Source organism: Condylura cristata, unplaced genomic scaffold, assembly GCF_000260355.1.
Source record: "Condylura cristata isolate star-nosed mole 26May11 unplaced genomic scaffold, ConCri1.0 scaffold00001, whole genome shotgun sequence".
Lineage (NCBI taxonomy): Eukaryota > Metazoa > Chordata > Mammalia > Eulipotyphla > Talpidae > Condylura > Condylura cristata.
Window position 1 is genome coordinate 28,094,960 of NW_004567102.1, and position 27,366 is coordinate 28,122,325.

General features: G+C 39.2%; 1 protein-coding gene across 3 annotated transcripts in view; it reads left to right on the forward strand.

The window, feature by feature from the left end:
- The first annotated feature begins 2,028 nt into the window (after positions 1–2,028).
- KCNQ5 (potassium channel, voltage gated KQT-like subfamily Q, member 5) overlaps positions 2,029–27,366 on the forward strand; it is a 460,478-nt gene continuing 435,140 nt past the window's right edge. For all 3 annotated transcript variants that reach the window (XM_004673622.2, XM_012722138.1, XM_004673623.2), the window contains exon 1: positions 2,029–2,826. In XM_004673622.2, the coding sequence (XP_004673679.2) occupies positions 2,426–2,826 (401 nt within the window). In that variant the 5' untranslated portion in view covers positions 2,029–2,425. The remainder of the gene's footprint in view (positions 2,827–27,366) is intronic.

Here is a 27,366-nt window from a genome sequence, read left to right on the forward strand (position 1 = left end):
TCTAATTGGAGGTTACTGTAGAAGAGATGACCCCAAAAGTCCTTCCCAGCTTTAAACGCTGCTGATTGCCACATCTGATTTTTTTAAAGTGTCGTGTCATTTGCATAATCAACATTACGATGACACTAATATTAATCCTACACTCAGGACAGTATTATTGGAAAATTAAAAGCTGGTTTTCTTCCCAGAAAACAAGTCCGTATCCTGTCTTCCCAAGACTTTCTGCATGCAAGCTGGGCCCAGCAGCACTGAGGAGGTGGAAGTGACCTCACCTATCCAGTCGTGCTGGTTTGCAATAAGGAAAACCTCTAGGTGAAAATTAAATAGTTTTTTGTTTGTTTGTTTGTTTGTTTGTTTGTTTTTTGCCTGCAGAAAAAGCAAGTTTCACGCGTGCACGGGAGTCGTTTTCCGTTTTAGGTCTTTCACCCTGAAAGTCCCTGCACAGAAACTCCGCGGGGAAGCATAAATATAGCAACAGCAAACATCCCCCTCCCCATCCGCCCTTGAGCTCAACCTGGATCTCCGCGCAGCTCTAGGATTGGAGAGTTTGCTCCAGGGCGCTTTCTTCATCTGCTGCGAATAGCAGGGCACAGAGCAATCTCTCTCGCACCTCCACACTGCGTGGGTGTGAAGTGTATTAGGGGAAAGCGAGAGTGACTCTGGGAGCCACTGCTTGGTGGAGCAGTCTTGTGGCAAACGTTCCAGCTGCATCAGCGGCTAGGGCTAGGAGCTAGCACCAGTTACCCAGAGGCAAGGGGGAAAGGAGGCAGGGATGCAAGTTCTTACAGGTGACGAGGAACCGGAGAGGATGCTTCTTGAGAACAACTAGCGATACAAAAAGTAAAAGTAAAGCACTTAAATGGAGCTTCTGCCAAAAGGAGCTGCCTAGGGCGTGGGTGTATGCACGGGAGGGAGTTAAGAGCTGAGAGAGCTGAAATAAGAATTTTGCCTTAGTACTGTCCTGGTTTTAGTCTTCTGTAAGGAAAAGAGCACGTGGGATCACCACCTTGCAAAGATGCGTCATGGCTAAGAACTAAGTGGAAGCTTAGTTCTTTCAGTTTTCTTTCATACTGGGGGGCAATTGAGAGGGGACCCACTCCGTTAGAAGTTCGCAAGTCTGGCGTTCTTTCAGTTTCCTGTTTCTGACAGTGAAGTCGGACTGCTTGTGCTTTACAATAAAATACTGCTTAAGGCCAGAGGCCACCAGGAGTTGTCAGAAGTGACAGGAGAAATAGTCAGTGCTAACTAGCAACAAGTTATTTGCCGCATAATTTACAGCTGGGGAGGGGGCGGGGAGAAGCCAGTGTCCTAAGCGCTCCAACCCTCTAGGATTTTTCTCCCAGACACTGGCAGCCACCACCGCCACTGCTGAGACTTCACAGTTTTATGACTTTCTCGGACTTAAATGGAAATTTCTTGACTGAGTGAATCCGGTTCGTTCGCCCAGGCTTCGCGCGGCTGTCAGGAGGGTGCTCCTTGACCGTGGAAGGTCCCCTTTGGACTTTCACGCCCTCCCCACACTCCACCCCCGAGTGGGAAGATGTCCAGTTGCTCGCGGGCTTGCTGTCTGATGCTGGGATGGAAAGTCACAGCCCGCAAGCTGAAGTGAGTCGCGAGAGCTGCCGGGTCCCCCCAGCCTCGCCAGTGTGGCGGTCGCGCTCAGAGGGTCTGCACGCTGACCTGCACAAGACTCGCCAGCTGCGTGGGAACCCAAGCGCCACTACCTGGAGCGTCGGCCCGCGCCCCCGCTTGGGGGCTGGTTGGTACCTGAAAAGCAGGGCAGGGCCGTGCCGCTCACACCCTTCGCGGAAGGATGGCAGGACCCGGCCCGGCAGCATAGCGGCGGGAGAGCGCCGCATCCCCCGTGTCTCGGGTCGGCTCCAGGCTGACTAACCTTCCGGACAGCTTCCCAGCCCCAGGGAGAGCCGAACCAAACTCGCGCCTCGGGTCCCCTCCGGGGGCGGAGGGCAGACGCAGCCTGGGCGTGGAGAGCGGAGGGGGAGAAGCGAGGGGGAGCGGGGGACTGGGTGTGCGCGCGTAGGAGCGCGCCTCTGAGCGCTCGGCGCTCCCCCGCCCCAACCAGGGGCACTTCGCGCGGAGGGAGCCGTAGCCGCGGAAATAAGAGGGAGCGAGAGAAACCCTCTCAAAGTGACGTCCCTAACAGGTCCCGATTTCGCTTTCGAAGCTGAAGGCAGCCAGAAATTGGGACTCCTGTGCCTCCTCCGCACACCCGGGGGGTCCCCCCACCCCCGCCCCGAATCCCCGGAGGTTTGCCGCTCGCCTGCTTCCCGCCCCCGGCTCCTAGGTCGCGGGCGGCGGGCGTCCCGTCAGCCGCGGCTTCCTCTTAGACACCCGCCGGCGCGCATGAGGCCGCTGCCCCCGCCGCAGGCACTGGCGCCCCCTTCGCCGTGCCCGTGGTGATGCCATGCCCCGCCACCACGCGGGAGGAGAGGAGGGCGGCGCCGCCGGGCTCTGGGTGAAGAGCGGCGCGGCGGAGGCGGGCGGGGGGCGCCTGGCCAGCGGCATGAAGGATGTGGAGTCGGGCCGGGGCAGGGTGCTGCTGAACTCGGCGGCCGCCAGGGGCGACGGCCTGCTGCTGCTGGGCACCCGCGCGGCCGCGCTCGGCGGTGGCGGCAGCGGCGGCGGCGGCTTGAGGGAGAGCCGCCGGGGCAAGCAGGGGGCCCGGATGAGCCTGCTGGGGAAACCGCTCTCTTACACCAGTAGCCAGAGCTGTCGGCGCAACGTCAAGTACCGGCGGCTGCAGAACTACCTGTACAACGTGCTGGAGAGACCCCGCGGCTGGGCGTTCGTCTACCACGCGTTCGTGTGAGTACCCGCGACCCCGTAGACCCCTAGCCACGCCCGCCCCAGGAGCCGGTGTGACGGGCCCCCCGGCTCTCGCTCAGCGCCCTTTCCTTGACCGGGCCTGAGCGTGCACACACACACACACACACACTCGCGCGCGCACACGTGGTGGCTTTTATTTCTTTGCACGTGTTTTTGGTCTTCCTCCAAGAGCTTTCTACCTCCCACAGCTCCCCCTCTCCCAGCTCCCCAGATTGAATCTTCGCCCCAAGCTCGCCAAACGTGCTGCGGGGCAGCTTCAGGCACCGCGGGCGAGAGCGGGACAGTCGTGGGACACAGGCAGTGCGGATAATTGGGAGTGATTAGGTCCCGAGATATGTAAACTTTAACCAAATGGGGCGCCCGGGAGCTGGGAAATGCAAAGGGACACGGGCGCCGGCGTGAGGCAACGGAGCTTGCCCTGAGGAGGCTCGGAGGTGCTGGAGAGCTAGGACTGGGTGGAGAGAGCGGGAGCAGACCGCGGGGTACTAGGTTTTGGGGGCGGAGCTGAGGAAGCTGCTTCTTGCTGGGGTGAGCGACTAGGCTTTGCGAGTGCCCGGAAACATGCCTCGCCACCAACCCCAGCCACCAACAACGGAAAATCTGCCCGTGCACGAAGCCTTTCCTGCCACGAAGGTGGCCAAGGTCTTTAACGCGCAGGGCCGGGAGAGGCGACGCTCGGGCGTATAGACTGAAGCCAGCGGGGTGTCTGGGGTGTAGCGGCGCGGCTCTAGTGCAGTGGCAAACCCGCGGATGGGCCGCCTGGGACTGAGATCAGGCAGTGGGTTAAGTAGGCATTTGTGGCGCTGAGTCAAAGTGTGTGTGTGTGTTAAGTAAGCCTTCGCCATCTAGCCGAGAATGCTTAATGAGAAAATGATTGGAAGCAAATGTTTATTTTCCCCTTAGGCATTAAAAACCTTTCAGTGGCTTTAAAGTTTACTACTGTTTTTCCCACAACGTCCATTGATTGAGTCCCTTGTTAGAGACAGGTTAATCTGGGCATTTTAAGTTTATGTTTTATGCCGTTATGCCCCGTCAGAGTTACGGTTTTTTCTTCTCACTTTTGTCTTTTGAGTTCTTTTATTCTGCCTTTTTACGTTCAAATAAAATATAAATACGTCAGCCTTGGGAGACCTGTAGAGGAAGTAGCGAGCACTTACTGACACATTCCTTGTTTCCTAGTAAGTAGGTTTTAAACACGTGAGTTAGGTTTCTTTTTAAATGAGGCATGCTATCCAAACAGCTCTCACCTGACTTTTTTTTTTTTTAATACCATGAAAGAAGTGGTTGATTTGTAAATAGGTGAACCTGGAATTTGACCACTGTAGGAGTCAGGAAATTGGTAGAGTCTACAATCTGCGGGGCTCTGGTGTCTGGAAAATTTTACAGTCTCAGATTGATGTGAACATGTAGCATTAGGTAGAATGTTCCAGCCAACTTTCCGTCTTACAGTGTACACAGGGAGAACGTTGTCTTACAATACTGCTTTTGCAAAAAGTTTAACTTTTATTATTCAGTTATGAGAGATTCACGTTGATTTGTATGTGGTTGCTGTAATAAATGATAGATGAAGCGAAACACTACTGACACTGTTCCTGTGCATCCCCCTGAGTATCTTTATAATTACTTCTATTATCTAATCAGCCTGATATATTATTCTGCCCAGTCTGGATCTACTGAAATATTTAACACTAATATGTGTGGCAGCAGAATATACACTGTATGGAGATATGTATATTTTAGAAGAGTTTGTTCAGAATAGTCATAGCTTTGGGTTTACAATTTATACCACTTATAGTCTTTAATTTTTGGTAAATTATGCATTGTGTATTCATGACAGATTAGAGACATAATTGGTTTGTGTTCCTACTTTGTACCTCCTGTGTTTTCCTTTTACACGAACAAAGACTTTCTATAAAGTAGGTATTTTACCAGTAGGTTGGTGTTTAACAAGTTTTTGTGACCTTACAGAATCTTAAAATTTTTCAAGAGTTTGGGGTTTCAATAATTCTCCAGATTATAATTTATCGATGTCTTTAGTGGTAAATACAAAATAAATCATACAGTTATCAGGATGTGCTTAACTGAAGTGATGTATTATATACCTCTGGACTCTGAAACTGTAATGCTGCAGCAATGAGATAGGGGTGCTAGATCCACAGAAGCTCAAAGAGGGACTGGATAATATCATCTGAGAGGATTCTTCACAACTGTAGCTGATCCTGGGGGTCAGCTGATCCTTATGGTTTATTTATTTATTTATTTATTTATTTTTATTTCACAACAGTTTATTTTTACATCATTTTGTACATTTTTTTCCATCTCAGTTGTAATCCCCGCGGGTTTCCCATCACCAAGTCACCCCTGTGCCATCACCATAATCCCATGCACTTGCCTTCCACCCCCCACCCCCCCACCCCTGTTTTTGATCCCATTCCCCACTCCACCCCCGCAAAATGTCTCTGGTATATGGTTGTTCATTATTTTTGTTATTTTCCTGCCTGGTCCATTATACTTCTGCTATGAGTAAAACCATCCAGTATTTTTCTTTCTCTTTCTGGTTTATCTCACTAAGCATGATCTTTTCCAGCTCCATCCAAGTTGCTGCAAAAGACATGTGTTTCTCTTTTTTGGTTGCTGAGTAATATTCCATTGTATATATGTACCACATCTTTCTAATCCAGTCATCTACTTTTGGGCATTTGGGCTGCTTCCATGTTTTTCCAATTGTAAATAAAGCAGCAATAAACATGAGGGTACAAGTATCTTTTTCAATCAGTGCTTTTGTGTCTTTTGGGTAGATACCTAGGAGTGGGATTGCTGGGTCGTAGGTTTTTAAATGAAAATGCTTATGGTTTTTAAATGAACTTTAACATAGCTGTACTTTATGTATTAAATTTAAAAAGGAAAGTTATTTTCAGCTAACAGGACCCTTAATATTAAAGGAAATGATAAGAAAATGATTTCTAGAGCAGTGAAACTAACTAATTTCCTGCCATCCTGGGAATCCCCAAATCTTACTTTAATAACTGTTTTTGTGGCACATTAAGATTCTTGCCAAGAGCAAGTGCACTGTGATTAATGAGGTACTTTAGGGATGGATTTACTAGGTCGACCTGTGTTTACACTGCCAAGAAGCAAGAAAAGTACATTTAAGGTTATGTTCCAGATACACATTTCTGATAAATAAGCAAAAAAAATCATTATTATCATGGTATAAAATGTGATCTTAAGTGTTTCTAGCTTATTGATGAGATAACTGGCAAGAGCAACAGTTAATCTACTTAAGATATATTCATCCAATCTTTATAAATTGGTGAAGATTAATAGTGCTTGTTCTTATAGTTCTTTAGGATTTATCAGGCAGTATTGATTCCTGTCTTTGGCTGTTCTTTAGTTTACTAGATGAGCGATTCCAAATGACACATTTCTTTGAGAATTGTTCACTCTTAATCCCCCACCCCTTTTAAGGAAAAAATCGGAAGAATAATGGTGGTAATAGAGGAACACTTGATGAGGTTCTATAGATAAAATTTTGTAGGGGCAACAACTGTGGTTCAGAGAAAGAGTACAGGAAAGAGTGTGGCAGATGCATGTAACTCATCAGTTTGTCCAGGGTAGCTTTGCCTAGTATAATGCCATGGATCAGAATTTTTAGATATTTTAAACTATAAACACAATCATGTCACAAGAAGTAGGAAGCTGGAAGTCATTTTTGACACTTCAATCTCCTTGCTCACATTGGTCATCCAAATGATTGTTAAATCCTTTGTGTTCACTTTAAAGATTTTCACTTCTCTTCTCTCCTTTGCTACAACGCTATCCTTCTCTGTTTCTCAATGTCTTTCCATTGGATTATTTGAAAGACTCTCCTGCTTAATCACCTAGCTTCTGTTTTCAGTCTCTTAGCTTTGGTGTGACACCATAGAATTTTTCTTAAAATCAGTTCCCCTTTCTAAACTCTCTGTGATACTTCATTATCTACTCATTTATTCATTCATTTATCCATCTGCAACATTTGAGTTTCTACAATGTGAATTTTTGAATTAATAAGGTAAAGGCCTCCATTCTAGGGAGGGAAAGGACTGCAAAATGGGATGGCTGGCTGTAGGTTTATGATCAAGTGTGAGACAATGTGTTGATACTATCACAGAAGTAAACACAAAGTTAAAGGAAGAAGGAAGTGGAAATTAAGGTAGAAAAGCAAGCACAGACCTCAATGAAGTAGTGAGGCATGAACTCAGTTTTGACAAAATGAGTTAATTTTCAAGTACAAAAAGCAAGGGTGAATGAATAATATTTTCTTGGGCAAAGTTAGGGAATTGTAAATCAATACAGTCATTCTGGGTACTGATACATATTAATAATTGCAGGACAAAGATAGTCATAAGAAAAGAGGGCAGGTCAAAAAACACACATCCCTGACTGGATATTCTCAGATCCTAACCATGGAATTAAGTCTTCATCTTGTAATAATGGTCATTGAATGGTGATGATCAGAGGAATGTTGCAATTTAAATACAAATTTTGGTGGAAGATCTGGCTTTCATTGGTTGGATAATGAGCCAGAAGTATAACATGGAGTCAATATAGCTTGTAAAAAATAGAAAATGATACCATCTACCCAACTTTTTCTTTCACTCTTGTATTCTTTTAAGCATAAATTAATTCTGTGAATGACTCTTGTGTGCCATGATAGATGAGAGATGATGTGTGGAGGAGGAGTAGATTAATTAAAAATATATTAATGAGGTAGGTTGGCAGAATTTGTTTCCCATCAGTATGAGAAGAGTGATTTTGACTGGGGTGGTCTGGGGAATGTAAGCATTAATATCCAGGGAAAAGGGTTAGTGGCAAACTTTCAAAGCAATATATGTTCAGATTTGCACTTCATAAGTGTTATAATACATCTAGGTGGAGCTTGTAGGTAGTAAGAAAACATTATTGACCTAGACACACTTCCACTTTTCCAGTTGTTTCTTGGGTTCACAATCAGAATCATCTCTGGCAGTTAGGGAGCGAGCATTCATTAAGATAATTGTTTAATGAATGAATCCACTTAAATGTTTAGAACTTAATCTAGATATCTAGATTAGATACTTATATTTGGAAGCCTCTGTCAGTGTTTGTTAAATCAGTGAAGAGGACCATTGAGATAGCCTGGAAATGCAGAGTACAATGAGGATATTGCATGGTAGAGGTGAGAGTCTGGGAGACATCATCATCAAGCTGTGGATGGTGAAGAGCCTGCAGAAAAACTTGGATTAACATGACAAAATAACTAAAAAGCCAAGGAAAGATGCAGCAGACCTTATTTTCATAAAATCAAAGGAAAGAAGATGTATGCAGCATAAAGGTGTGGTTAACTGTTTTCTAGTGCTGCAGAAAAACCTAGAAAAAGTATGTTAAACTTAATTAGACTGGGCATGAAGGAGGTCACTACTGACTTTTGCAATTGCAGCTTCAGTGGATTCATGAGGCTTATAAATGTGATGTAAGTGGATTGAGGAGTGGTCAAGAATTGGGAAGGATAAGACAACAGTGTAAGTTAACCTCTTGAGTTCCTTGGAATAGATCACAAGACCCTTCGTGACATGGCTGCTGCTCATCTTTCTTGCCTCATTTCTAACCATGCACCCAGTCTGACTGAACCGCCCCATTTCATTCCATGTATGGCCACCATGTGTTTGCTCATGTTGGTTTCTGGACACTTCCTATGCCTTGCACCCTGACTATCCATTTCTACTGTTTATTCAAAACAGAATTCAAGCATCAATTCCTCTCAGACGCATCCCCCTTCTTACCTCCAGAATGATTTAGGTGTCCCTGTTTTTGGTTCCAGTGGCATTCTGGGAATGTCATTTTAATGGTGCTTGCCCCATTGTGTTGTCATTGTGGATTATTTGATCTGTTGTCCCCACAAGAGGGTGAACTTCCCACACAGAAAATCTGCTTATTTTTGTCCCAAGCATATAGCAAAGTGCCCTGTATCTAGCAGAACTTCAATATATGTTTGCTTAGTGCTAAATATATACTTTATCCTTTGAAGCCAAGCAAAGCCTCCTTTCCTTGAAGTCTTCATAGGGAGACAAAGTTGAAGGAATTGTCAAGTATTTTTTTTTTTAGAAGATATTAGTGATTCATTTAGGGAAATAAGTATGGAGTTAGAAGTAGGAAACTACTGCTTTATTCCCAAATTTCCCACGAATTAGCTCTGTAACTTGAAATAAATCATTTCACCCTTTGGGATCTCTGAATCTGTTTCTCTTAAAATGTCACAGTAGTGTCTGTGATCCATTCAAGTTGGTGAAGGATACTGTGGATAGTCTAAAATACTATCTTATAGAGGAGAAGTGTTTGCAATAAATGATATGAATCTTCCTCAACCCTGAGTTGCAGGACCACTTCCTAAATTAGTCATTTTAACTTAACTGCTAACTCTAGTGAGGTCTGTATACCACATGGTGACCAAGGTGTTCTATCTAAGGAGATAAGTAGAACAGATAGAGGGGTAGAGGGGAATCTGTTTATTGTCTGTTACACCCAATTCTTTCAAGGCAAGGGCTCTCTATCATACTCTCTGCTGTATCTCCAGTGCCTAGAACAGTGACTGGCACAAAAAGATAGTCCATGCATACAGATTGATTTACTTACTGATACCCCACTTCTCCAAAGTATACTTACTGGTTTCCGGGTAGAAGGTGGAATTTTATTCTATTGGCCACTCTCAGTGTGAGGATTCAATTAGGCCTAATAAATGACTTTATTATTTATGTAAGATTCTATTTTGAATTCAGGCAATGTCTATAGAAATAAATGCATTTTATTTTTGTTCCTGCAGACCTTAAAAAAAATCATCTCTCTTTAATGTAGAGAGTCTATACAAGCTATACTTTGTGCCATGTAACTATATAGTAACATAAAATGCTCTATACCCTTCAAATAAATCTATGTTCAGGAAATTAAATAATGTTATAAAGCATTTGAAGATCACATTACAATTAGAAATATTGCAAAGTGTTAAATATTAAAATATTAGTATTGGGAATACTATATCCTAAGAGAAGTAAAACATAAAAATAATATTTTTAAATGAAGTGAACTATTGATATAAGAAACACTATAAACAAGGAAGATAGCCAGAAACCTTTTGATAACTGCTTGCAAAGAAGTGATGCCAGTTTTAATTTTTAATTGCAAATGGCTATTTTGGCAGCTCAAAATGCCAGTGGAGCATGTTTTATCCTAGCCCAGTGGTGTGAAACTGCTTCACGTGGAATTATTGAAGAGCCACAGCTTATAGTTGTGATAATGATTTGTAGATGTTTCTATTTTAATTTTATTTTTTCTTAAACCATTTGCAAATATGTTATTTGAATTTTTATTTGTTACAACCCAGAATACAGATTAGCCACACAGCTGAATAATTGTTGAAATTCTTTGACGAGTCTCAGAGTTTCAGGTTATCCTTTTGGTACTTTGCTTTCATTTTGCCTAAGGAATGCATTTCCTGAATACTATTGAAATTATCTAATTTTTTAAAAAAATCATCTATTTTTAAACTTAAAAATACTTTAAGCTTTTCCAACTCTATTGCTGTGTCTGACCTATATCTGTCTGTTTATATATGTAGACACAGGTCCATACAACATATAACTACATACACTCTATCCTATAGCAAAAAAGTTGTTAATGAAAATATTTAAACTTTCCTTATGTTGGCTGCTCTAAAGGTAAAATGACATTAGAATAAAAGGCAATTTAAAAGTGAAAATAATCTGAAGTTACTTTTAATAATATGAGTATTATACTTTAATATCTTAATTTCAGTACATATAAAGAGAAAAATTTATCCTTCTTAAGTTAGTGACAAGATGACCTTTTACAGTTATTACGCTATAATTTTTCTTTTCTTTGTTTAAAGTCAATTCAGTTTAATATTTTATTTAGAGACATTACCACTTAATGTGCAAGATGCTATAGTTTCAAAAAAGGGAATGATGTGGACCTTGTCCTCAAAGAAAATTCCATTAGCGAATAGAATAGATTTGGATTAAGTAATGAACTTTACCTTTCTGAATTTGATGACTACAGGCAAGTCATTTCTAATAATACTTAGTCTCTAAAATTGGAATGGTAATATTACATTGAGGAGGTGTTATATGTATACAAATATGTATAATTACACACACATTACACTCACATATTTAACCATACTTATCATTGTGGCTGTAGTGAAAGTGGAGATAAAAATAGATATAATGTATAGAAAATTGTCTAGCTGCATCAAAGGTTTGGGATTTTTTCCTGTAAGCGATAGCTAGTCTTTGAGGTAGATGGGATTTAGGCAGGTATTAACATCATTGAATTTCCATTTTAGATTGATCACGTTGCCACCTTCATGAATGGTGACTTGCAGGGGACAATTTGGAGGTAGGAGACCCATTTTGAAACTGTTGTTCCAAATTACTCAAGAGATAATTGGACTAGAGCAATGGTAGAAAAGAGGGAGAAAAAGTATGGTGATAGAGCTGAATTGTATTAATGATGAGTGAATGTGGCAGATGGAGAGAGGCAGATTTATTACTTCAAGATTCCTAGTTTGATAGTTGGACAGACAGTGGGTCCATTAACATGTCAGGAATACAGGTTGAGCAGTAAGTAGATCGAGGGTGATGAAATGAATTTAAGTTCAGAAATGCTGAGCTTTCAGCAACTGTGGGAGTCCCAATAACACATGCCTCACAGCTATGGATGAAGATTTAAAAGACAAAATTCAGATGAGTTAAAATCACAAGAAAGGCATGTAAAGAAAAGGGGGAATACTTGAAAGATGGAAACTTGGGGGATGAAAAGAGGAAAAGGGATGTAAAATATAGTAGACAACAATATATAAAGAAAGACTAGACAAAAAAGATGATCAGATGGTCATGGAAACCAAGAATATCTAGAGAATTAAAAAAAATAATCCATTTTGAATTGTAGACTGTGGTTTAGTAAGATAAGTATCAATGAGTTCAACTGGATATGGCAATGTTGAAGTCTTTAATGTGACCTCACCAAGTTCACCTTCAGTGAAGTGGTTAGGGAAGAAACCAGAATGTTTTTGAGAAATGAATCAAAAGTGAAGAATAGAAACTGGGAATATAGCTCATATATTCAGCTAGTTTTGGAAGTTGAACAGTAGCTAGTAGGAAATATCAGACTAACTAAAAATGAAAGAGCAGATAAGTTGTAGGAACATTAAAGGAATAATTACAGTAATAGTTATTTTAATTTTGATTATGTGCTAGCATTATTTCAAATGCTTTACACATATTAACTCTTTTAATCTTCACAATAACTCTTAAGTATTACTAGTATTATAATCTGCCTTCAATAGACCATAATATTAAGGAGGTATTCAGTAACCTGTTCAAATTCAGCCTCCGAGTGATGGAAAAACAAGATTATGATCCAAACAAAGCAGGTTGACTGAGAGCCCATTTTCTACCCAACATTGTCCCTATCAAGTGGATAATTACAAAAAAATGTTTGGATCTAATATATAGTACAGTATACGCACAATAAATTTTTGTTGGAAAAAAACATTTTGAATTCCTATAACCTAGTATTAGAGTATCAGTGTAACTAAGTAGTATTAGGAATGTTGATTTCTCTGTCTTCAATTCTAACCAACTCAGTTTTCTTTTTTTTTTTTAACATTAATTTTTTTTCTTTATAACTCTGGCTTATTTGCTTAACTTTATATATCTCCCTTAGCTTTTATTATTTGGACCATGTATTTTAGCCCTTAATTTCATTCTTGTGTTATCTTCTAGTTGAGTTGTTTCTCTAATTCTTCATAAATAGTTTGTGTCTAAAGAAACCAAAGTACCTCCTTTGTTTTTATTGCCTGTAGGATCAAACCCAGATTTTCATTCATTATTTTCAATCAAAATTCATCCAGCTCATTGCTACCAGTGGGAAACTTTTATATTGTAGCTTTCCTGTTTGAACAAGAATTTCCTTAAGTTCTTCTAGTCGAATTGTGGAACACTTATATTGAGGATGCAAATTGCTATAATAACTTCTTAATACAATTTCCTATGAGCATTACATTCCCAATTTATACTTCTATTGCAGTATACCTAAGACTCACTTAAAAATAGCAACAATTGCTTCGATTAAGCTTTCGAATGGTGCAATATGTTTGTTCCAAACTTATTTTACAGTTTTTCTTTCCTTCTTTAAACTATTAAATAAAATATTTGCTTTTCTTTTTTTCTTTTTTCTTAAGACCAGGATATATAGTTTCCACTTGCCCTGCTTTTTTCCTTTCTCTTCCCACACATACATTTTCCCTTGGCATGGCTTCCTTTCTTTTTTGCATTTGTCTTGCTACCCCCTACCTCCCATCTAAATTACTCCTGTTTTTCCCCTTCTTTTCTGTATGGGTATCTTTGTGGAATGGTGTTTTTTCTCATTTCTTTTTACCATGCTGTGTAATTTGATTTCTCTTCCTCTTAAAGTCATCTGCTCTTAATCAAGAGAGGCACTGACCCTGTAATTGCTTACATGCTCCAGGAGTGTGCTGTGTAAGTAGATGGTACTACCTAATTTACACATCACACCTCAGTAATTAACAGAGGCTTTTAAAAAGACATGGGGATTAGAGAACCCTATTTTCTTGGAGTTTTAGTTAGGCTCAGACTTCTTAGAAATTAAGGGAGGGGAGTCTTAAGATTGTTCTGAGGTTTTCTAATATCTGTTATTTCTAAAATATGTTAACACTCCATTTTTATCCAATTTTTTTACAACCTTGATTATTTTTTCACTATGTAGGGTTTCTCACCTCAGACACAATCCCCACAGTTTTCCCACCACTAGAGTGCCCACAGTGCTCCACAACACTACATATACTCCTCTCCCTGTTCTACTCTCCCTGGCTTTTTCCTCCATGCCTCCCATGACAATCATAGATCTATGTCTGCTTTCAAGGGTCAGGCCTCATTGGATCCTTTGTTTGGTTTTTATAGATGAATACTCAAATTTTTAAGGAATCATTTTTAAAAGATCAGTCTTCTAGTCTTAGAAGTTGGCTACCCCATATAGTTGGGAAATAAATTATAAGTTTTAATTTTTTGTTCCAGATGGGCTTATTATTGAAGAAAGCCACATTAAAGAAGGTTAAATCTGTTTGCCATACACAGTAAATAGCAGTTATTTAAAAATATTTGTCATATCACCTGTTATAGTTTTTAGGAGTTTCCTTACTCTGTGAGCCAAGAAACAGATCTATAATTTGACAGTAGAGAGCTGCAGTTTCCTGTTTAATTGGTAGACTCAGCATGGACTCCAAATGCAAGTTATTATAGGAATACATATGAATTTTTTTAATCACTATATATTTTGTTCCTTTGGAAGAACTTCCGAAGCATAGACTTTGTGAAAGCTATTTCCATAACCTTTAAAAAAAAGATTTATTTATTTTTGTATGCAGAACTTGGGTACAGGCCAGAGGTACAGGGGCAGTGAGAGGATTCACCAGAGATAGTGGGGAGCAGAACTGGCTGACTGGTGAACTACACTGCTGAGGGGAGCAGCGGGTGGGTCACAGGTTAGGAGAGGTCTGCCCAACTATGTGGGTCATCTCCAGGGTGGGGATCAAACTCATGCTGAAGTGGCTTTACCTTCTTAGTGCTGCACTTTAACCCGTTGTGCCACCAGGGAGGGCCCTATTTCCATAATCTTTTATAGAGTGGTAACGAAACTTAGGTCTCGCATTTCACTAAATCCATTTCCTCTGCCACCTGAATGAGTCTGAAATTGGATGGAATTGAGAATTCAGTTTCTTTGCCCCATGTTTTGGGTCATTGGATATCTTTTTCAACTTTCTGATTTGTAAAGTCAGACACAATTCTTCTGTTTGTTCAATAACCTGACCTCATACATGCTATGTGGAAGAGTTTGAGTATGAACTACAAGGGCTGAATGGAAATACAACAGCCTATTCTCTCCAGGAATTTTTACTCCAGAAGGATATTAGTTTACTATTTACTGAGCAACAAAACCATCTGCCTGTATTGACTTAGGATAAAAGCAAAGGTTGGCCCTTATCCAGCAGCATTTAGCTATTGCTTCTGTTGAAGGGATTTACTAGGCAAACTCTTGAATCACCATCTAGAGAACTGCTGATTACCAGTTCTCTTGACCTCTTGGCAAACTTTGGAGCTAGTGTTCAGTTCCCTGCAATGTGGGCGTTCTGCTCAGGGCATTCCCACACAAAGACCAAACACAGGAGTTCCCACTGATCATAGTAATTTCCAAAGAGTAGTAATTAAACTAGTTAAACTAAATGTTCTAGTTAATAAAACATTCTGAAACATTCTATGTTTAATTTGATTTAAAGTATTTTTAAAATTAGAAAATAAACCAATGTTCCTTCATCATACTTTGTTTGGAGGAATATTTTTTCTTCCCCTAAATGGTTTTAAAACAATAATATAAGCCAACAGGTTTTTTTTTTTAAAATCAAGTGAAATGTCTATTTTTAGTATATAATCTTAAGTTTTTAATGTAACAATATAGATAGCTTTCCAAGTCTTCTGTGGTGTCTAGAATTCATTCATTTATTCTTTCATTTATTCAGTATTTGAGTGTTGAACATATACCATGTTCTTAAAATACTTAAGAAATACTCCTTACTATTTGGCCAGCTTTCTCCCGGCACGTGGAAAAGGCTCTTTTTTTTTTTAAACTAGAGAGTGGCAACTCAGAGGGGAGGTATGGTCAGTTAGTATGGATAAGAGCAAAGGTTGGTCCTTCTCTAGCAGCACTTAGCTATTGCTTCTGTTGAGATTTACTAGGTAAACTTTTGAATCACCATATAGAAAACTGCTTATTTCCAGTTCTATTGACCTCTTGGCAAACTTTATTTCTTCTTGACCCTTTCGCCTTAAGTTTATGTCTTAAGCTTCAACTGTGTATGTAAACTATATAGGCAGTCATATAAAGGAATCATAAGGTGAAATTGAATTAGTTTTAAATTTAGCTTACCAGATGGTAAAATCCTATTGTTTGTTCCATCAAATGGAAAAGGCAGGGAAGTTGAGTGGTAACACAAGTGACTTTGGGAGAACCCATTTATAGCCTTGAACATCTGCTTTTAGTCACACAGTCCTTAACAACTATTGATAGAATAAATGACAGTCACTTTGTTTAGGATCAGAATTTTTTTTTTTAACTACTCACTTGATATTCAGTGTTTTCCTCTAGAAGAAAGTTTAAGTTCCTGTAGATTCAGATCTACCAAGGGGTAACCACAGTGAGATGGTTAGAATCAACCCAAAGGAACCACCACACTGTCAAACAGTCCTACTTTAGTCATGCACAGAGATGGTCTTTCAAAAGGTAGAACAGGAAACACAAAAGGAAAGAAAGTGTATACATTCATCACTGTGGTAATCATGCTGTCTTGTAGACAACTATTTTGGCTACCAGTTTAGTTTGATTGTGCTTCAGTGACCCATTATTTCTTTTTCTCAGTAGGAGGGACTAGTAGTCATTCCACTGAAAGTGGAAGTTATCTTTAGCAGGAAAGATTCCCTTACATGGTTTCAGAGCTTTTGCTTCCAGTGTTAGTCTTGATGAGTTACTTTATAAATTACTGTTCACAAACTAGTTGGGTCATGCTGCTGAGTGCTCTTTTCCAGGGCTTCTGGATATGGAGTCTTGTTCCAGCCTTCAGGGCAGGAAGTGGATAATAAAAGTAAGTTTATAGATGGCACTAAGTGAGGTATCCTAGACAACCATAAATAAGAATAGTCAAGAAACAATTACACTGTGCTGGAGAAAGCAGAATATTGCTTTATTCAAGAGTAGACACCTCAATTCAAAGTGTAATCAATGAGAGAAATACTTTTTCCTTCAAAAAGTTTGAAGATGGTTATCTGTATACATTTTTTTGTTTGTTTGTTCTTGGTCCAAAGTTCCCTTCTACATTGAAATCTTAATATGGATTTACAGAGTACATGGTAATTCATTTAAAAGACTTAATCACAATAGATCTGTTTGTGTGTGTGTTTTTAAAAAAGCCTTATTTATGCATACAGTACTGGGGTACAGGCCAGAGGTGCATGGATGGTAAGAAGATTCACCAGAGACAGAGTGGGGAGCAGAACAGGCTGACTGGTGAAGTACACTGCTGAGGGGAGCAGCGGGTGGGTCACAGGTCAGGAGAGGTCTGCAGCACAATGTGGATCACCTCCAGGGCAGGAATCAAACTCATGCTGAAGTGGCTTTAGATTCTCAGTGCTGTGCTTTAACCCATTGCACCACAGGGATCTGTGTTTTTAATACTTGCTTTAAGAGCACAGGTAAAGGTAGTGGTAACCCTGGAATATGTGTCTGGGACTGGTAAAGCAATATACCTGTTAACAGAGAATGTTAACACTGAGTATGTAAAAGAAAGGAGAAAAAGAGAGTATTAAAAAATAGTACTAGAGTACTATTATTAGTTCTTTATTTTTGGTGGTAAAAAAATATAACCAAGTTTCCAAGTATTCAAGTAAATGTGACTGTAATCAAGTGGAAATTGCTTACCTCTGTTTTAGGGAGAAAGAGAATACACAGACAAACATGTAACCTGTTTGGGCTTCAGAAGAGAAAGAAAGAGAGTTGCTAGTTACTAATGCAGAGGTGACGATGAATCTTAAAGTTCTTGGTAGAAGAATATAGGGGGAATTGGTATTGGTGAGAAGAAAGGTTTGTAATAGAGGTGAAAAAGACTATGGGAAAATAGCATTCTTAAGAGGACCAAGTGTCTAACATTACAATAAGGTGAGAGTAATTTAAAGAAAAGAAATGAAGTTATGAATATTATGACATATATCTGAAGAGGTACAAACCTATACGGTAAACAATGTTATATATAACAGTGATATAAATGAATGCAACCTCAATTTAATAAAAATAATTGATAATATAGAAAGATAGGAGAGGCCAGGTCTAGAAGAAAGCTGCAAACTAGGAGTCACTAGCATTGGCAGCGCCATGTGCTCCTGGAGACAGTCGATTTCACAGAGAAAAAAAAAATACCTGGAAGAGGAGCCAAAATTACCAAAATCTAGGTAGTATATGCTGACATGTGACAAACATTGCAAAAGACAGAACACAGGAAAGTGTCTTTGAAGGGGTAACTGGACTGGATACTCCAGAAAAGAGCAAATATTCTGAGGTACTCCTAAAAAAGCAGGGAATTCTGGTTTGAAAGCAGTCTTTCAGTTCATAAGAGAAACTTTCATAATGGCAAAGCAGTTCTAAAGAGTTGGAGATAAGGTCCCAAACAGTACTTGGAATGGGGACGGTGGAGACAGATGAGGCTGTACAATTGACATTTCAATGAGTGGAGAGAGAGAGAGAATAGTAGATTAGGAAGAAACTGAGTAAAACTAAACCTTTATTTCTCTAAACAGCTGGAAGTCTGCACCATATAAAAACACAGAAAAAGTCTTCCTCTCCCCCCCATATAGAGAAATACTGAAGTAATTGAGAGGAGCAAGATCCTGTAAGGAGACAGATAGGGACTAAAATAAGTATAATGTTCAAACGGAATTAATGAATGAATGAATAAATGAGTGAGTGAGCGAAGTAGAATAGTAAATAAAATTTTGGGATGGTGTCTTTGGAATATGTTAAAATAGCAGAGGTAGTTGAATAGCATGGTTTTTCAACAAAGCAAAGACCCTAGTGGTATTGAATGTGACCAGGAAGAAGATACTGTGTGCATATGTGTGCATGTGTGTGTGCATGTGTGTGTGTCTGTGTGTGTGTGTGAGAGAGAGAACGATTCTGAGACGTTCTTTAATAGTATATACAAGTGTAATTTAAAAAGCAGGTGGAGTGACAAACCAGGGCTGATAACTATGTCCAAGGCAAAAGGAGTGATAGATGCTCTCGAAGTTGTACGCACTGAACAGGTGTGTCTGAATAAATCACTAATCTCTTTAAGCACCAACCATATGATAAATCTAGACCTGATAAATGTGGAAATGTGCAACTGTGAAAGTTCCTTATATAATTGCTGGCAACAGGAAATGGGAGTTTTTGTACTCCTGACAGAATAGTCAGCCTCTTTAGAGGAGAAAATCCTTTAATACTAGGCACATGTACAAACATTTATTTAGTGAATAAATGAAATAAAGATAAAATAATCCTTATTTTACAACAGCATTGCATTTGATGCCAGGGTTATATAGCTGGAAATTTTCTTCTATCTGTGCAAAATCTGAGCTTGAACAAAAAGAATTTTCCCAGAAGAGAGTTAAATATAATCACTTTATTGCTGTCTACATGGATAAAAGCACATTCCTGGAGTTCAAATTCGAAAGCATTGTTAGGGACTACTGCTTTGATTCAGTGAAAGAATTATAACTGGAAGAACTTTAGGGAGATGCTCTAACACTTACATAGAAAGTAAGGATTGCCACAATGTTGAATAGCTGCTGAGGATCAAACATGGTCATAAGCAGCTCTTGTGACCAAGACTTCATATTACCTTATAGCAGTGACCTCAGTTTAGCTCTTGTGATTTGACCTGACCTACCTCTATTGAAAACACTCTATGGTTTTTAAAACCTGGGTAGTGGCATTAGTTTATTAATTTCCAGTACGTTGATTTGTTTACCTATTATATGAAGAGTATTATGTTAAAAAGCATTTTAGTATCTTTTCATCCCATGTAATAACAAGAAGAAATATTTGTCATTTAGAAATTTCTAGAAGTCAGCAAAAATACAGTAGTTTATGTAACTTTTCTAAACAATTTGCTGAAGGAGTTTCTTTTGGGGTTAAAACATAACTTCTGGCCCTCCCAGGTGGCACAGCAGGTTAAAGTGCAGCTTTAAGAAGCTAAAGCCATTTCAGCATGAGTTCCATCCCAAGCCCTGGAGGTGATCCAATGGCACAGCAGACCTCTCCTGACCACCCGCTGCTCCCCTCAGCAGTGTACTTCATAAGTCAGCCTGTTCTGCTCCCCACTCTGTCTCTGGTGAATACTCTCACCGCTCCTGAACCCCTGGCCTGTACCCCAGTTCTGTATGCATAAATAAATAACCTTTTTTAAAAAATAACAACTTCTTCCTTGAAGGTTCCAATAAATGAAAAAATGAACAGAGCAAGTTAAGATACACATCAGTGCTTAGTCCCTTTAGTTGCAGCACTGTAGTGCTATATTATTCTTTCACAGTGGACATAACCCATTCCAGGTATAGAAGTAGCTCTAGAATCTGAACAATTAGGTATGAGAGTTGGAAAGAATATTCATAAAAGTTACATAATGGCGGTAAAAGGGATTATGCTCAGTGAAGTAAGTCAGAAGAAAAAAGAAAAATATTGGATGGTTTCACTTAGGGGATTATAGGGGCTCCAAATAATGCATTAGGGAAAAACATAGTAACAAAAAATTACAAAGCAAAACAATGAATAAACTGACAACTATAAATCAGAGACTTTCTGCAAGAGAGAAAGGAAGGAGGGGGATCAAAATGAGAGAGTTTAAGATCACAAGGGATTATGGTGGTGATGCATGGGTGAACTGGTGTATATATATATACACACACACATACACACACACATATACACATATATATTATACATATATAAATATAATAAATATATATTATATATATATGTAAATAAATTGAGGAAAAGTCGCATTAGGATTCAAAGCAACTCTTTCCCTTTCTTCTTACCATTTCCCTCTGCCTTTTACACACACACACACAAAAAATTTCATTACACTTGGCAAATTCATTAAGGGAAGGCAGATATATTCATCCAGAAATTCACATGAACGCAACATCCCTACGTAAATCTGCCATGTGAAAAAAACCTAGTACCCTGTTAATATTCCAGGAGAACCTCGATCAGGACTGTTCGATATGTGCAGAAATATCAGGATGAGATGATCCTAATTTGGAAAACCTTTATTTTACTTTGTAAGTGAGGAGACCACCAGCTCTGCAAGAATGCCCACCCTCCTGGCATTTTTTTTATATGCAACCATTTATTTTTATGGTTAGTAGTATCATATGAAAGGTAATGGTTTACTTAATGAACTATGAGAAGGGATTTTGGTGAGTGTTTTAAATTGTTGACTTATAAATGGCCATATGAAATATATATACATATATGAGCCATGTATGTATATTGAGAGACTGATGAGCACTGTATGTGCTTCTTCAAATCATCTAGTAGCTAGAAATGACTTGGAGAACATCAAGGGTTGTCATCTACTTTTTTGAACATTTCTTCCTTCCCTTAAGTTAGCCTCATAATTTTTGGATGCCTATATTATTCTTTCACAGTGGACATAACCCATTCATTGCTGGTCTTGATTCAGAGCTACTTCATCCATTACTCAGTACTTCATTTTCTACCCAAACATGTTGTGTGTGGTGGACATTATGGGGAGCAAATAAAATGGGAGAGGCTTGATTCTCTGGTTCATGGTTAGTATCTTTTTCTATGGATTGGTGTCATAAGATAAAGAGCACTTTATAAAGATTTTCCTTCCATATGAAGTAGATTTGTATACAAATGTTTTTCAACCTTGACCTTTATTTATTGAGCGAAGTCTGACATTTGCTAAACATCCTTTTTGTGGTAGCTGCTACTCACCAGCACACTCATAGGCTAAATATATAGTATTAATATCAATCTGTTTAAAACTTTTGATGGCTCTTAGAGTCTGTTCTCTGTATTTGTTATAAAGACCAGAATATTCCTTCATTCAGAGATATGCGTAATTTGCAAAGATCTAAGCACAAAAATATTCCCTTGAAGCATTGTTTTGGTTAAAAAAAAAATACAGAAACAGCATGAATGCTATCAATAGAAACTTGTTAAATCAATGATGGCAAAAAAATCCGTAATCTTTATTCTTTGAAAAGAATAAATGTAGATATGCATAGTTTCTGAAGTGAGTTGTTATTATTTTTTTAACATTTATTTATTTATGCATAAAAGAACTAGGGTACAGGCTAGAGGTGCAGGGGGTGAGAGACTTCACCAGAGACAGAGTGGGGAGCAGAACAGGCAGATCTACTGAAACACACTGTTGAGGGGAGCAGTAGTTGGATCAGGAGAGGTCTGCCATGCCATATGGGTCACCTCCCTGGCCAGGGGTTGAATTCATGCTAGAGTGGCTGCAAAGAGCTTCATAGTGTTGTGCGTTAACCCATTGTGCCACCAGGGAGAGCTCTAAAATGAATTGTTAGGGAAAAAAAAAAATGAAGATATACAACAGTCTACATAGTATGTATAAGCATCCACTTTTGTAAATCAGGAAATACATATACAAAGTGGATTATCATTATTGATGGTAGTTATATTAAACAAATCCACTGCAAACACTAGCAATCCATTAGCAATTACCAAATTATTTCTAGTTTAAGGATTTTGTAGGGTTAAGATTCTTGGAGACTGTCACATTTTCATAAAGTAAAATATACATAGCTTTATTTAATATGTGTTTCTATTTAAAAACACATTGCTTACTATCTAGTTGAGTCACTGATACTGAGCTCATAGCTAATAGCAGTATTGTTCTTACCTGAAAAACCTTACCTTATGTGTATTTTCTCTGGAAAGCACATCAAAGCCTCCTGGCATTTAAGAACACTAAAACAGCACTTCAGTACTATAATAGGGGGACATTTCAAACATTAAGATGACCTCTCAAAAAACCCCACAATTGTGCAAAACACAATGGCAATAAGTAGATCTATTTAAAAAAGGATACTTGCTTATAAAGTGAGAGATGAAACAAGAAGGAAGAAAATTGCTTTGTTTGATATAAGTAGGAAACATAGACATTAGGAGGGGAGACTAAGATTTTTGCCTGTTTTTCCATGTTCTCAAATGACCATGATTGCATTGAATCTGCATTGCCAAGAAGGATTAATATGGAGTTACAAATAAAATTTTAGAATAGACAAATTTGAAAACATGCAATCTGTGACTAGTGAGGATAAGGTGTTTCTTATCTGCATACACACAGTAACACACACACACCTTTTAATGTAACTTCTGTCCCGAATGCCTTTTTTAAAAAAAAAACAAAAACTTCTTCTCTGTTCCCTCTCCTCTACTCCTATTACTGCCATTTCCATTCACTGAACTACCATATCCATTTTCTCAGGAACTCCAGAGGCATGATTTTATTTGAGTTAAATTTATGAGTGAATACCTGCTGAATCAGGCTCTTGGCAAAGTTGGTCAATATAATTTTGCAAATTAAGAGTATTTTGCAAATGCAGAGCATGATGCTCAGAACATGAGTTCCCTGCGTAATTTTGTGTTGCCAAATATTATTCTGTGTCCCAGTGCCCTGGGAAGGCCTGAACTTCTGGGTATCCAAGTCTGCCAAATATGCTTGCTAAAATGTTTACTGAGGCTTGTCAGAATGGAAGCTTAGTAAGTGGGAAACAACTTAACTAATATTAATAATACAAAGATGCTATTAATTATCCAACTATCAAGTCACTATATGATTATGGTGTGGAAATTCCCTTCAGATAGAATTCTATAAATTCTGGTCTCCTTTCATCACTCCTGTGCTGGCAGAATAATGTTAGTCCTCAGATTTTGTTTCCCACTGGTTTTATATGATCTTCAGAGTCTTTGAGTCTGGATATCCTTCCTTAGAACATCCAGAACTCAAGACTATCCACTTCTGGCTTGTCCTTAGCTTGTATGATTGGTTTCTTGGATTATTTTGAAATCTTGCCACTCATATCTTCTATACTGAAGAGGGGTAAAAGCTTTCATTTTTTGTCTGCTGCTCTCCTTGCATATGTCATAGTGTTCTTTTCTTGTACTACCTATAAAAAACCTAAATAGAAAGTCACCTACTGAAAGCCTTTCTTTCTAATTAATACAGAGATTTCCATTTGCCCCCAGGTACTTCCTGTGATGCATTATAACCCTGGTTAAAAGCTAGTTGCAGCTAAGTGAACAATGGGTAAAAGAAAAATGTATATAAGGCATGCCAATATGTAATGATAGCAGGAATTCTTTGGTATCAGTGGCCTCCCATAGTCTGTCTCCCATGTCCATTGTTAGTTATAATCTAAAGTAATTCAAACGTCATATAATTGGACTTCTGCCAAGAGTATTCAATCTATCACTGTATCTCTTCTCAAATATTGAGAATAGTTTTTTATATAATGTTGTATGCATACGCACATACATAATCAAAATGTGTGAAAACACCCCTTCGTTTGAAAAAAGAAATGAACAGTCTTGTAAAGAATAACTTCAGTAACAAATGGTGAGTTTATTTTGAGAAAAAACTTTGTAAATATATGGACCTCTAAAAATAAAAATAGTACAATCTCTCAAACACTTATTTTTTTCTTACCAAATAGTTATCTATAAGTGGAACAGATTGCAGTTATTGCTGATTCTGTGTCTGCTAAACCACAAGGGTTTTGGGAGGAAGCATATGGATATCTATTGGTCTGCATAGTTTACAATTTCATCTGTACACAGAAGCCTTCCATAAAACTTAAGGCACTTGCTCAGAACCTATGAATAGCTGAGTGTGGTCCCCTGGTCCAGGATTGCTTGATAGATAGAGGATGCCTTCTGTATAGTAACTAGATGCGGACAGTGTCATTTATTTCATGCATGTACGCTAAGGTGATCCTGCTACCCAAGAGCAAGTGTACAGATGCACAATCCTACTTAGAGGTTACTTTCCTGTCATTTCTAAGCACTGAGACATGAGTCACCATTACTTTGTACACTTCAGTCACATTTTAAATGTCTCTTCATGCTTACTAGCCCTCTCAAGCACTACAAAGAATAAAAAATCCTCAAATGCAAATATCTATCTCATTCTCTTCGCATAGACAGATCCATGTACAAAACAAAACCATGATCACAAAGTGCATTGGTAAACATGAGCTTAGAACAGTTAGCCTCTGGTAATGCCTTGCAGATGTGGGTTCTGTTGCCTAGTCCTGTTTTTATTCTGTATTAGGTATGTCAGTGGATTCCTCCTATTCACACCTACTTTTGAGACTTCAGTGCCAAGGTCAGGGGTCAGCACACTTTGGGTTGTGGGCCATATCCATTCTGCCACCTGTTTTTATAAATTAAGTTTTATGGGAATACTATCATGCACATTTATTTATGTACTGTTTATGACACAACCAGAGTTGAGTAGTTTTAACAGTGACTTCTGGGCTATAAACCTGAATATGTTTACTTTAAGGCAGTCAGAAAACTGTTTTCTATCATGTATCCATACCCCATTAGTAGGGGACTGATACAAGCATGGCCTTCCCTGGTGGCACTACAGATTAAAGCAGAGCACTATGAAGCAATCAGTAGCCACTGCAACAGGAGTTTGATTCCAGGACAGGGAGATAACCCACCTAGCATGGTAGACCTCTCCTCACCTCCCCCTTGTTCCCCTTAGCAGTGTACTTTCTCAATCTGCCTGTTCTGCTCCCCACTCTGTCTCTGGTGAATTACCCACTATTCCTCTGGCCTGTACCCCAGTTCTTGTATGCATAAATAAATCTTTAAAAAAAAAAGCATGGTGAGTTTAAATGAAAGGATATTATCAGTTGGAATTTATATAGATGATAGTAAGAGAGAGTACAAGGTGAAGTTATGAGGAATGAGAACTATGAGTCAAACAGAGGAACCTGGTAAAGAGACATAAGGGAGAAGAGAGCCAGAGAACAGCAGAGATGCCAAAAATTGAAAGAGATGCCATCTGGCTTTGAAAAGAGATTAGCTGATTCCTCAAACTCCAAGCTTTCTGGCAGTTGTCCAATCCACAGGTATACATACATAATCCCTCTTTTGTCAGTGTAAGGCAAGGAGTTCTTGCAACTATTAAAGAGGTATTAAAAGAGACCATTGTGTCTGGTCATCGTAGGGCAAATTTATTTCCCTATTCCTAACTGTTTTGGGAAATAGTTGTCCCCCCTTCAGACCTTGCTGTTGACAATAGCATTATTAAACTATCTCTAGTAGAAAAAGTTACTTGATACAGTGGATGAGTGTTGATAGAAAATGTAAATATAATGTTGACTGCAATTATGATATCTTAAACTTAGTGAAATTAAATAGCATTTCCCCTTTTATTTCATTTGCTCAGTCACTCAGCAAATGACCTACTAAATATAAGTAAACTTTCACAAGACACCTTGATGGATGAGGCTTATATGTAACAGGAGCTACTTCCAGGCAACATAAGTAAGCTTGTTAAAAGTTGGGCCAGGTACACCAACAACTGCCATGCAGAGAAACCAGCTTTAATTGAATTTAGTAAATATTTATAGCAGACTCATTATGTACTGAAGTATACGGCAAAGCACCAAAGAGACTGACATCGATTAGCTGAGTCTTTGACCTTGGAAGAACAGTAATACCATGTGTGAGGATAGGGAAGGATTGCTTCTACCACAGAGACTGGGGAAGCCATCATGAGGTGTCATGCAGATGGGCACATGAAACACACAATGCCCACTGCAGCATGATTGGTAGTAAAAAGTATATGTCCAAATGAGAACAATAGGCAAATAACTGGCAGTATCATCCTAACATAAAATACTGCCAGTAGTTGAAAGGAATGAACTAAAGCTGCATGAATCAACCTTGATCAAACATAATGTTAAGCTAAAAATAAGGTGCAAAAATATTCTTACAGTCTGAGACCAGCTATGAAATAGTAAGTATTAGAACCCAATACTAGTTTAGATATGCAGTATAAACATTTCTTTAAAAATTCAGATTTGGCCCTCTCTGGTGGCACAGTGGGTTAGAGCACAGCACTGAGAAGCTAAAGCCACTTCAGCATGAGTTTGATCCCTGCCCCGGAGGTGATCCACATGGTGCGGCAGACCTCTCCTGACCCATCCGCTGCTCCCCTTAGCAATGTTCTTTGTCAGTCGTCCTGTTCTGCTCCTCACTCTGTCTTTGGTGAATCCTCTCACCACCCCTGCATCTCTGGCCTGTACCCCAGCTGTGTATGCATAAATAAATAAATAAATAAATAAATCTTTAAAAAAAAATTTCAGATTTGGAGGTACAATGATAGCCTTAAAATCCGAGAAAAGAAGGAAGAAAATGGATTGAAGAGGCATAGTGGTGTTGCAGCTGTATCTGAGTATTTTAATTTTTTTGAAAAAGACCTACTTCTGAAAGAAATATGACAAAATGGATGATGGGTATATAAAAATTCATTTTATGATTCTCAGAGCTTTTGTTTGCATATCTCAGAAGTGGGGGGAGAAGCAAAACTGTGTTTATGTAGCAACACATCCCAAAGAAAAATGTGGGTGATTATATTCAGTTAGTTTTTCAAACCAGATGATGTAGATTAGTATCCAGTTTTAGTTCTAAACTACAGTTTTATTGTGTGCTTAGTTGTATCAATTAACCAAGGAAAATTTGCTTTGTGATCAAGTCAAGGTGCCACTTCACATGATCAAACTAACAAATGAACAGAGCTGGCTTTGT